Source organism: Mytilus californianus, unplaced genomic scaffold, assembly GCF_021869535.1.
Source record: "Mytilus californianus isolate M0D057914Y unplaced genomic scaffold, xbMytCali1.0.p SCAF_5, whole genome shotgun sequence".
NCBI lineage: Eukaryota > Metazoa > Mollusca > Bivalvia > Mytilida > Mytilidae > Mytilus > Mytilus californianus.
The window spans coordinates 28,917,200-28,930,951 of NW_026262701.1; the positions used below are offsets into that span (position 1 = coordinate 28,917,200).

General features: G+C 32.8%; 1 protein-coding gene across 1 annotated transcript in view; it reads right to left on the reverse strand.

Moving 5' to 3' along the window:
- Positions 1-9,452: 9,452 nt before the first annotated feature.
- The window catches only part of LOC127702574 (low-density lipoprotein receptor-related protein 12-like), a 31,815-nt gene continuing 27,515 nt past the window's right edge, over positions 9,453-13,752 (reverse strand). The window contains exon 13 of the mRNA XM_052206827.1: positions 9,453-13,080. Coding sequence (XP_052062787.1) covers positions 12,233-13,080 — 848 coding nt within the window. The 3' untranslated portion in view covers positions 9,453-12,232. The remainder of the gene's footprint in view (positions 13,081-13,752) is intronic.

A 13,752-nucleotide genomic window follows, 5' to 3' on the forward strand; every position in this document is an offset into this window, starting at 1 on the left:
CGAATCAACACTATATGAAGCTGGAAGATTTTCCGGCACTTTTTCTTCCAAGTTGTTCTATAAAATAGTTTCTAGATATTCAAATAAAAAACAAAACAAAAATAATTAACTATGCTGAGCCGAGCTGTTATCATATTCCAGAATTTACATGGTGCATGGTGCAATGTTTTCATTCAGAATAAAGGGTTCATTTAATGTAACATACATCAACTATCCGAACTTTACCGAAGTCCTGCATTTAACCGATTGCCGGTTTTAAGAGCTTCGGTCCTTGCCGTAAAATAAACAGTTTCAATGCATTGTAACAGTCACCAAATAGAACTGAGATAACTACAATTGTACACAAATTTAAGCATTCCACTATTTTTTTAAGATTGTAAAAGTAGAAGAAATGATTATGTAATGAAAATTCTGTTTGTCAGGATTGATGTCTTTTTTAATCTATATTAAGGAAGTATATAGTTGAAAACTGTCGGTCTAGATCTTTTATAATGAAATATGCATTTACGTCTAAATGAAGAAAATTATGTTATTTTAAAATATCTTATTATATTTTCTTGATATTTTCTGGAGCTATAACTCTTCATATTGTATTGAAAATTCTAACTTTAGATTAATTCTTTCTATTCACACAGAAGTGGCTTGTCCATGTATAATCTTTACAAAAACTTAGTGACAACTTTGCACAACCTGTAGCTTGAAAACAAGATCCGCGTGAGTCGTGACTAATGCTTTTTTATTATATTTTTTAGAATAGCAAGATATAAACTACATGTTTGCAAATTATTTAAACATTCTATCGTTTTTCATCCCCCACCCCCCAAAAAAATCTACCTTAACATACACAAACATCAATATGGTTTAACGGATTCGTTTTATCTGTTGCAGTGGCGGATCCAGAACTTTTCATAAGGGAGGGGGCGCTGACTGACCTAAGGGGGGGGGGGGGGCCGCTCCAGTCATGCTTCAGTGATTCCCTATATAACCAACCAATTTTTTTCCCACGAAGAGGCCCGAGCCCCCCCCCCTGGATCCGCCTATGTGTTGCTCAAGAGATTCTATTTGCCAATGGGTAAATCAGGTAAGTCTACGATATTCAGATATAACTAAATATAAAAAACGTACGTCCATAATATGTTAAAAACAAACACAACCCGTTAATAGAATAAGTCTTAAAAAACAGCAAAATATACGGCCTTGGATATCAGTCATGTGTGTAACAGGCTATTAAAGTGATGAAAGAGACATGATTGTGCCTCCAAGACGTCCAATTTTATCAGGTTAAATATCGTCACGAAGGATATGTAAATTATGACTCTGTACAATGTTTTAAGGTGATTCAGAAAATAGCGATATGGTAGTGTGAATATATACAGATGAACTCTTTCTTAATACTTTTTGTAGTACAGCAATTACATAAATACTGCAATATAGGATCATACAGCACATACTGCAGATGTACAATTCGAGTTTTACTTTACTGTATGTCTATTTTTTTTTAAACGAACAAATCTTCTTTATCATTATAATTTTTTTAATAATGCTATCGTGTTTAGTACTCTATAGAGTGTCACTTAAACTTTCTTTACAGGTTATTTAAACTTTTCTCCGTTGCGTTCTATGGTAACGAAGTTTGAAATTAGCTTACATTTGTTTGATACGGATATATTTTTACCACTCCAGTGTATTTAGATAGCATAATTTTTCATGAGTCACTAAGAAAACAAATCAAACAAAGTATAACCGTGAATAGCCTTAAGGTAAAGAAATAAGTTTTGGGTATGAGTCACTTGGATAAGACAGCAACCATTCGGCACAAAATCAAAAGAAGTCAATATACGGCTTAATTATAATATGTCGAAATCTAAATCGCACCTAACTAGTCTAATAAAACAGAAACTACTAGTATTAAAAAATCCATCAATACCAAATTCTCCAAATGGAATAAACATTTAAGATATGACAAAACTGAGACATCCACTGACGAGGTTCCTAACTTGGGACAGGTGCGTGAACACGGTACTAGTCTGCATGGTTGTAATATCAACCCCGCCTCTTTTAATTGCCATCAGTGGACTAAACGAATGTATATAAAAGAACATACTACAAAACATCACTTATCTCTACAATAAATAAGGTTTTTTTTTTACAGTAAATGTATGACAATATAGAATATAGATATGAAAATAAGAAGATAACATCCACCAGAGACCAAATGACGTAGAAGCTAGGTTAGCCTTACCTTACCTCTGTATCTTTAACCTCCTGTATAGGAGAACCACACCAGTGTCTTCATAGGCACCAGTATGTTTAACTGTAAGGGACTTATCATTTTTTACCTGAGAGGGGGGGGGGGGGGGGGGGGGGGAGGGCTGGTCATTTTGAAATCATACATACAAAATTTCTTGATCCCCCCATATTTCACTATTTTTATTTGATCCCCCCTGTAAAAACATTTAAAAAATGTGATCCCCCTATATTAAACATGCCAAAATTTTAACATGCGAATCACTTATCATGTTATTTCAAGGAAATATTGAAAATGAAATATTCTCAGTGGATTGAGTCCAAAAACTTATTTGAGGGGAAATTGCCTTGAAATAGGGCTCTTCCATAAGGCCTCTTCCATGAATATTAGTAGGTAGAGCAAGCCAGGGCTTTGAGTAGCTTTTTCTGACATTTTTTCTAATTTCCTATATTGGGCTATTAAAGAAAACTTGATTCTGAGTAATTCTGTACAAAATATACATTAAAAAGTAAACCTTTTGAAACAGTAACAACACATTATTTATATGGCCCTCTCTTGAACGCTGCTTAAACTTAAGTTTTACGTATGGCATTATTGAAACCTCCATTGAGTCGCTGAACTTTTATATTTCAGTTACTCATTTATTGTCACATTTCATTCATAAATGTGTGATAGTAAAATTAACCTCAATTTTTTTATTTATTAGCCTAAAAAGTACAAATTTTGAGGGAGTGAGAGGTATAAATGGACCCAAAGGGCTCTTGTAATGAAAACAAAAGGACTCATTTGCAATAATGCTTGTTAATTTAGTGATCGACATGAGTGAAATATAACAACTGAATTATTCGGATTATGAAGCACTTATGCATTTTTTATAGGACAAAATGACACAAAATGGCAGCTTCCTACATCACCAAAGTCTTGTAATGTCTTACTTAATTGTACCGGTATATGAATGGTGTTAAAAATATATTTCGATTTGACTCTTGTAATGTTCTTCTTGACATTTAATTTTGTCTCTTGAAGTATGTGAACTACTTATTTCCAAGTGCAAAAAATATTGATCCCCCACTTTGAATTTATAAAAAAATTTGAACCCCCCCCTTGTCCACATACAGAAAAAAACTTGATCCCCCCTGCATTTTGACCAGCCCCCCCTCCTAGATAAAAAAATGATAAGTCCCTAAACATCCTCCACCTGCGACTGCGTGCTTTATGTATACAGTGCAGTTTGCAGTCCATTACCATTGAATTTAGTTCTATATACAAATATATACACAGTGTTCAATTTCGGTATCATAGTTGTTTGGTTATTACACCTTTACGTTTTTCTTGTATTTTTCCATCCTTTTGACAGGAAACTATATCTGGTGGTGTGCAATAAAAAGAGAAGACGGCGGCTACAATATTCAATTTTGGCCATTAATTTTCCAAGTTAGCAACTATTGGTCACCGTACGGCCTTATAAAACGTCGAGCAAAACCCTTACCACATAGCAAGCTATAAAAGGCCCCGAACTGACAAATGCAAAACAATTGAAACGAAAAAACTAACGGTCTGATTAACATGATTAATGTACAAAACAATAAACGAAAAACAAATATGATATATATATACATCAACAAACGACAACCACTGAAATTCAGAATTACTGGCTCCTGACTTGGGAAAGGAACATACAGAATGTGGCGGGGTTGTACATGTTTGCGGGCTCCCCCAAACCTGGGACAGTTGTGATACAGCACAACACAAGGACGTCGTGTTGCTCATGTAAGAACAAACTCGGTGATAAGTCTAATTATGGGATATCACATTCGAGGAAAAGGGACGTGGTTATGGTCATTAACAGAAGGAAGACCACACCTAAGGTCAATCAAAAGCAATGTCGACAGACCACCTCGTGACCACCAAATGGAACTAAAGACAATTGTGTAGCTTCAACAATGGCCACTCTCAAACATAAAATACTATAGTGTAATTCACGTATTGCTGATCATTTTTGCTGCTTACAGTTTTCTTTCTATCGACTTTAGATTTTCCCCAAAACGCAAAAAAAAAATATAGTTAATTTTGCTGCTCACACTTTCTACCAGTCTATTATAGTTATTGATTAGAACATATTCGCGTTTTTGCAGACCTTGTTTTGCTAATCATTTGTGCTGTTTACACTTTCTGCATATCTATTAAAGAGCCTCCTCATGGGGTTTTTGATTATGTGATTACTTGGCCGCTTTTGTAGCAATTATTTGAATACCAGACCAAATATTTCATGATTATTTGATAATCTAGGACTGTATTTTTGATTATTTGATTATCTTGTTGAAAAATATAATTAATGTTGGCAAAAAATGTGATTATGTGTTTACTTTGACACCCACATGAGGGGCCTCATTAAAGTTTTCGAAATGATAGGCAAAATCACGAAAATAAAAAAAAACTTCTTTAAGGGTATAAACTATTGAGACTACTATGTGTTATAGTAGTCTCAGACTCTTATAAGCAGTCATCATGTAATTTTGGAGAAAATAGGCAGTATGTAGATCGTGACATTCTAAGCATCATCAACCTGTCAGATTTTCTCTGTCTATTATGCATGTTTTGGTTTTTCAAGATATAAGACAATTAATGCATGTTACCATCGTGTTCTATTTTTAGCCATGGGGATCTTTTGTTGACTGACTGGAATAAAAATCATAAAATTTATACTAGATACCCTAAGGATAATTCATTTCATGTTTGGTTGAAATTGGTCCTGTAGTTTCAGGGGAGATCTTTGAAAACAGTTTGAGTAACAAGAATCGTATACTAAATAGATGTCAGGCCATAATTGCTACGGAGGATTCAGTAGTTCTAGCCACACTTGTGATTCCCATCAGTCTGTGTTTTTGGTCGTTGGCCGTAGCAATCTGGATAGTTGGAAGATGTAAAACATCAGAAGTGTGGTATTAAGATTGCAACGAGATAACCATCCATCTAACATGTAAGACCAAACGACACTCTATAATGGAAAACGGCTGCATGGTTGTTTAGTGTCCATCTATATAAATTAGTCAACGATTAGTTTCAATACAGTGTACTAGTATATTACAAGATAGTGAAGTAATCAAAAATGTACATTTCATCAATCTTGTGTTGTAGGTCTAGATATATATTCCCAATACACGAGCCTTGCTGGTCATGTGATGTAGGACCAGATTATTTTTTGCAATACACAATCCTTGCTGGTCTTGAGGTGTAGGTCTAAATAAATATCCCATTACACAAGTGTTGCTGGTCATTTTGAAATAGGTCCGGGTATATTTCCCTACACAAGCCTTACTGGTCATTTTCAGATATGTAGGGGTATATATCCCCTTTACAAGCCTTGCTAGCCATTATGAGTTAGTTACAGGTATATATCCCCCACTCAAGCCTTGCTGGTCATTTTGAGATAAGTCCGGGTTATATCATTGATTGTCATTTGGCGAGGGTTTGGACATAATTATGTATTCCCACTTCCACGAGCTTTGCTTTTCAAATGAACTCGGTAAAGATAAAGCACTAGTTTATATCCCAAACACAAACCTACCTGGACCTACACCACAAAACCAGCAAAGCTTTTGTATTGGCAATATTTATCTGGACCTACATCCTATGACCAGCAAAGCTTGTTTATTGGGGAATATTCATCTGGACCAACATCACACAAGACCAGCAAGGCTTGTCAATTTGGAATATATATCTGGACCTACACCACAAGACCAACAAACCTTGTGTATTGGGAATATTTATCTGGACCTACACCACATGCCAAGCAAAGCTTGTGAATTGGGAATATTTATCTGGATCTACAACACAAGACCAGCAAAGCTTGTGTATTGGGAATATTTATCTGGACCTACACCACAAGACCAACAAAGCTTGTGTATTGGGAATATTTATCTGGACATACATCACATGACCAGCAAAGCTTGTGTCTTTGGAATATTTATATTGACCTACACCACAAGACCAGCAAAGCTTATGTATTGGGAATATTTATCTGGACCTTCATCACATGACCAGCAAAGCTTGTGTATTGGGAATATTTATCTGGACCTACACCACAAGACCAGCAAGGCTTGTCAATTGGTAATATATATATCTGGACCTGCATCACATGACAGGCAAAGCTTGTGTATTGGGAATATTTATCTGGACCTACACAACAAGATTAGCAAAGCTTGTGTATTGGGAATATTTATCTGGACCTACAACTCATGACCAGCAAAGCTTGTGTATTGGGAATATTTATCTGGACCTACACCCAAGACCTACAAGGCCTGTCAATTGGGAATTTATATCTGGACCTACATCACATGAAAAGCAAAGCTTGTGTATTTGGAATATATATCTGGACCTACACCACATGACCATCAAAGCTTGTGTATTCCCTCGACCTACACAAGACCAGCAAAGCTTGTGTATTGGGAATATTTATCTGGACCTACACCGCAAGACCAGCAAAGCTTGTGTATTAGGAATATATATCTGGACTTACACCATATACCCAGCAAAGCTTGTGTAATGAAAATATATATCTTGACTTACAACCGAAGACGGGGCAAAGTTTGTGTAATGGAAACTTACATCTTAACACAAACAACATCATAAACAAGTGTTTTGCAATTGGGAAAATATATATCTAAACCTGGACTACATATATGTCCATTATGGACTCATAAGTTATGGTGAAACATGGATCAGAGCATGCAACTGCTGATCAATTAATTACAACATAACTCTGTCAGCAAGACAGTCTGAGTATGAATTAACTTGGGTAGAAAATGTATACACAACAGTATATTAAGCCTACATCCTTTATTATAAAATCAACATGATATGAGAGATTGTTGTACAATGATTGTATAGTCTAATTAAAATTTTCATCTTTCATAATCAAATTATAATATATAGTCTACAAAGAAGTGATGTGTAAAGATAACTGAATGATTTAAAACAAAATAAAGTTTTTTTGGGGAAAATCACCAGGATAGTAAAATCTCATTTAATCCTTTAACATTGTTTGCAAAGTTCTAGTGTGTTGTCTGAAAATTTTAATTAAGTACTTTATATAGATTATGCTCAAATGACCCAGCAACAAAGTGGTGATTCAGTATGAAATTCTACAAATGATTCACTCACCATCAAATACCGAATTCAATTTAGCTCGGTCAACTTGATTCAAGTTGAAAAGTGAAAAGTAACACTGAAAATTCATCAAAAAATCTTATCATCTCTGTACAAAACCATCAACAAGTTTTCCTGTAATAGGAAAAACAAATTGAGGGAATTAAAATGTTTTTTTAGTGTCTACAGCACTTTATATTTTTGTACTATTATAAACAATTTTAATATCAGATAAAATGATATCCTACAAACAAATCAAATACATGTATTATAAGTATTTTTACAATTTGTACTTGGTATATTTATGTGTGCTGTTCTGAATATATCATTTAATATTATAACTAAAATGAGGAAACAAAAAAGAAACAAAATTCAAAAGTAACAACAAAAACATACAACTTTAAATAACAACTACAACAAAATTAAAAATAAAATATACAAATTCGTCTATAATTGGTTAAATAATCTTAGGCCATTTAAAATAAATGTGGATAGTGTCCACATGTGGACACAGATGATGCCCCCGCTTGCATATCATATAGTTATAAAGGGACATAACTGAAGAACGGTAAAAGTGACACTACCCAAATTTGAACTTGATCTGAGTTTTGTGGTAATAAGCATTGTGTGTAAGTCTCATAACATTTGGTTGAGGCTAACTTAAGTAGAGAACAGAAACTAAAAATTCAGCAATTTTTCTATTTGTAATGATGCATAACTCTAGAACGGTTGTGTATAAGTTTTACAACATTTGAATGAGACAAACTAAAAAATTCAGCAATTTTTATGTTTATAATGGGACATAACTCTAGAATGGTAAAAGTGTTGCCACCTAATTTCGTACTTAATCTGTATTATGTAGTAATTAGCATTGTGTATAAGTTTCATAACATTTGGTTGAGGCAAACTCAAGTTAGAGAACTGAAACAAAAAAAATGTACTTGATCTTTACTGAGTTTTGTTGGAATGAATATTGTGTATAGGTTTCACAATCTTTGGCTGGGGAAAACTTCAGTTACAGAATGGAAACTAAAAAATTTTGCAATCTTTCTATTTATAAAGGGGCATAACTCAATAATGGTTAAAGTGACACTACCCAAATTCAACTTGATCTGTGTTTTATCAGTGGTAGTCAAAATTAAACATTGCATTGTATAAAGCATTGATTGTAGTTGATTCAACTATAATCATGGTCAAAGGAAGATAACTCCAATTTTAAAAATATATTATATAAACTTGATATTTAGAAGAAAATAAAAATTTTGCAATTTTTCCTTTTATAAAGGGGCATAACTCTAGATCGGTTAAAGTGACACCACCAAAATTCAAACTTGATCTGTGTTTTGTGGTAATAAGCATTGTGTATAAGTTTCATAACATTTGGTTGAGGCAAACTTAAGTTAGAGAACGGAAACTAAAAATTATGCAATATTTCCTTTTATAAAGGGGCATAACTCTAGATCGGTTAAAGTGACGCCACCAAAATTCAAACTTGATCTGTGTTTTGTGGTAATAAGCATTGTGTATAAGTTTCATTACATTTGGTTGAGGCAAACTCAAGTTAGAGAACGGAAACCAATTTCGGGACGTACGTACAGACGGACAAGGGTAAAACTTAATGCCCCCTCCGGTACGGCGGGGGCATAAAAATAGTTCAGTTTTCAAAACCATAGACATTTTCTTTGTAAAAGAAAGGAAATGATAAGTTTTAGTATTATATAGACTAAACAAGAGACATATATATACATTGTATGTCTCTGACTAAACAAGAGACATATATATACATTGTATGTCTCTGACTAAACAAGAGACATATATATACATTGTATGTCTCTGACTAAACCTAGACACAGTAATAAGTTAAGTGATGGTAAATCTAGGGATATTTTTGCTACAATAATTTGTTTGTACATGCAGAAAATCTACATTTGAGGAAGTAATTTTGCTATAAAGTAATTTGACAATTAAACCTATTACAATGTGATGAGATTGGAGGTTACAATTGTTTACAGTGTTCTAATTTGATTTGAAAGACAGAAACAGAAACAAGAAAAAATATGTTGAAGTATATATTCTTACAGTATGTCATTTCGATTTCACAAGTAAATAAAATTTTGTCTTCATAATTACAACTAGTTTTAAAACTCATATATTATGTATTGGTAACAAAGCTATAAGCTGCAATTGTTTCATATTATGGCTCTTAATTGGCAGCTGTACTTTAATATGATTCCAAAAATCTCAATGAAAATAAAATAGTGATAACAATTTCATTCAATAATGATATATTAACACTTTCATAATGAGAAATGTACACTGTACATATATTGGTCATGATTGCACACACAGAAAGGTCTATGCTGTAAAGTAGCCATGTATGAATTACAATACAATTCTGTATAAATGATGCTTATAAAAAAAAAGACAATTTAATTTGCTATTGGACAGGTAAGTTCATTTCTGCTAGGAGCTTATATACTATGTATAAGAGTGTTGTTTATTCAAGCCACATCATAAAATGCATATGTGTAGCACTTGATCGGTACATTCATGCCCTTAGGCTTCTTGAGCACTCCTTATTTGGTCAATGTACAATTAGTGATTTAGACCCTTCAAAACTTTCCCAAGGATGCTAGGTAGTTTTCAGTTTGAGTTTTGCTGCTGACAGGGAAAGCCATAAATAAGCTATATGATAATAAAAATAAATAGATTAGCAATATATTCTACTGTATAAGTAGTCAGGAACAGCAAATTAATTTGTAATTTTTACAACCCTTATGTCCTTGTAGCTGTAGAACATGCAAACAGTTAAACAAGAAAATTACATAATCATGAGACTTGAATGTGAATCATGAAACTGCGAAACCAGGGTCAAGGTAAGGTGACACCTGTCATGCTTATTCATTTAACAATAAGTTATTGTCATACCTTGAATGGAATCATTGAGCTGTGAAAATAAGGCCAAGACCAGGTGGTATTCTCTCATAGCATGATATTCACTTTAGATTACAGCAAAAATAAAGACCAAGTGTAATTCTCTTACTTAGAAGCAGACAAGGAAAGATGTAAACTACATGTATAAGTGAATTACTGAACTGTAAAACTGAGATTTAGGCCAGGTAGTATATGTTAGACTCCAATGTACATGTTTCATCTCACAACTGACCTAATTAGAAAACTTGGATGCAGAATTTTCAGTTTTTATAATCATACACATAAATAATCATGTAAATGTAACAGAACATATTTGATTGACATGGTCCAGAATTAGACATCTACAGACCAAGTATTTCTGTAGGTTTTCTGTTTTTGTATTCTTCAAAAACTGCACAAATAGTAATTGAAACAAGTAAATGAGGTCAAGGGTTTCTGACATACATGTATATCTGACAATAACTAAATAGCCACAATCATCTTACAATAAAATATTGTCTGTTTAGGTTTTGTGAAATATATACCAGTAGTTTATATAAAAACTAACACTGTCATCCAAAGGGAATATACCTATGTCTGGCCTGTAACAAGAAATTAAACATTTCAAACAAATACATCATGATAATGAGAAGATGTTTTTGATGTGCAAATATTTAGAAACTGATATTTATAGACATTTTTTTTCAATCGATTTTCGTTTTAACATTATACCATTATTTATTTGCATTTTCAGCCCCTACAAAAGTTTTCATATTTAAGAGGTATTTTTTTTAAATTTGTCTGAAAGAAAACAGCAAAAATTTCCAAATTGCCCTAAAGCATTTTATCCAACATGTAAATAGAAAATTATGGCATTTGCTATATAAACTAATATGTCAATAAATGGATAATGTTTCTAAAACGTCTCATTTAAAAGAAAAATTCTGAGATCTTTGAAAATATTATAAAATTATACAAGAGTGTAAAAATAGAATTCAACAACTGAATGGAATGGACAAGTTGTGGTTATATACAGTGTTTGGAATAACATATCAATGAGACGGTCATACACAATAAAAAAAAGAAATGATGAAAGAAACGGTACTCTTGCACAGACTTGTGATATTTATTGAAAAATAAAACTTTTACCTTTTCTTTAGCCTTGCAATTGACAATAAAAAAAATCATAATCTATCTCATGTGACCTGATGAACAATCTTCATGTACATGCATGACAAAGTCTACATAAAAATGTTACCATGGTCACTGCATTGTCTTACACTGTAGCTACTAAATTATGCTTATGTTGGTAAATGCATGAAATTGGTTTTTTTTCCAACATATACATGTCAATTGAAAATGTGTTATCTAAAAAAATGTGATTAAGCTAATTGTCTCTATTGAGCAATTAGAAAAAAAATAATAATGGAAAATTGGTATTCAGATGAGGCAATTTATTTTTTTCTTTGCAGAGATTGAACTTTGTTATATCCGATACACAATTTAAAATAAATAAAAAAAACAGTTTAATTGTCCCAATTTCTTCTAACTATACAATATCAAATATATTCAATAATTTTTTTGTGAATATAAACGCAAATCACATTTTTATATATATAATTCTAGCTATTTGTCAATCTTAAATACATTTTCTTCAAAGTTTTGATACTTAAAATTTCAAAAGTTATCGATATTTAAAAAAAAAAAGTAAATTCTATAGATGAACAGAAGTAGGGTAAAATTCTCTAAAACAAATTTTCTTACTAGATAAAAACAATTTTCAAAAATTCAAATAAATTATATATACTAATCAATAAAAGTATAGTATTAAAATGTAAATAACTTTTCTTTTAAAGATACGTCACAAAAATTTTTTATAAAAAAATTTATCACATTTTTTCCTGTATGGAATTTGACATTTAATCAGATCACATTTTCAGCTATTGTAAATTCACCATAACTGTTATTGTCTGCCGATTCGTTAGAATTGAGAGAGCCTTCTGAATTATTACGTCTTCGTGGAAGAGTTTCAACTACAATGTCAATAGTCTTGTCAGAAGCTTCGTCTATACTATCACATGATGCTATGGTAGTAGCATCTACACTACAGACATCAGCTGATTGACAATCTGGATCTGGTAGGGTAGAATGTGATTGGCCGACATCTTCACTGTCGGATTCTGTTTTATTATTTTGGCTGCCTCTTCTGTAACAGGCTGTAACAACATTTTCCTCGGAGATGCTCACTTGTACAGAATCATTTTGATTATCGTCACTTTCGGACTCATCTGAACTACTTTCTGGAAGAATAAGTAAAGCAGTTGAATTTTGTCTTTCAATTTCTGTATTGACAGAGTTCTGCGTTTCTGCAGGACCATCTTGTTGCTCTGGTTCCCTGTTATCAGCATTATCTGATGTATTTTGAGATTCTCCGTCAGCATTTCCTGTTCCTGTTTGTAGTTGATTTCTGTTACGGGTACGTCTTCCTCTCCTTGATGGTGGTCTACTTCCTGTTTGCTGCAGATGTTCAAGGTAGTCTCGTCTAACTTCATCATAAGGCCGAGATGTTAGCATGGCCTCATGGTATGGAGGAGGAGCACGTCTTCTCATGAATTCTGAATACAATCTTGACAAAGGTGTTTCATGCCTTTGTCTGTGACCATGTATTCTGAGATTGTAGAGTTTACATGTACACCCTAAAGCTACAACAAGAAGTAGTCCACAAATCAAAGCACCACACACAGCTGCTATCTTTATCAAGTTACTGGTATCTGTATATAAAATTTGATAAATTTAATTAATATTTGAAAAAGCTCAATCATCAAGAAATGAAATTTTAAGTGATTTAATGAGAAAACTCTTTTCTATCATTGAACAGGTACTTCAGATTTGCAACAAGGTTCTTATACATCCTTGTCTTTCAAATATTTGGCTTTGAGCTTTCCTGATGAGGGTAAAACAAGAAAAGCGCATAAAATTTATCAAGCTATTTTTTTGGCACTACCTCCCTTACATCTGTTCAACTTAACAATCAAGTACTTTGTAATTTTACTGTTTATATTAAAAAACATTTAAACCAATATATATCTCTATATCTCCATATTTGTTTTGCCAGTAGTGCTTAGGAATTCCAAATTACCCATTACTTTCAAATGTGCAATACATAACTGAAATGTGTAATTTGTATAAAGTGTTGTGTTATTGTAAAGCTTTCGTACTTCTTTGGATTCATCATTATTCGTTGGATACCAATTTTCGTGGATTTCCTAGGTACAGATGAACCATGAATTTAAATGTTCAATGAAGTACAATTTTTATATAGGCTTGTATGCAGACCTTTGTAGATCCATGAAAATACAATTTTTCCTTAATCCAAAAGCATTAGTTACCAAGAAAATAAATCCCTGTATCCAAATAGACCAAGTGGTTACTGTTCTTTATCG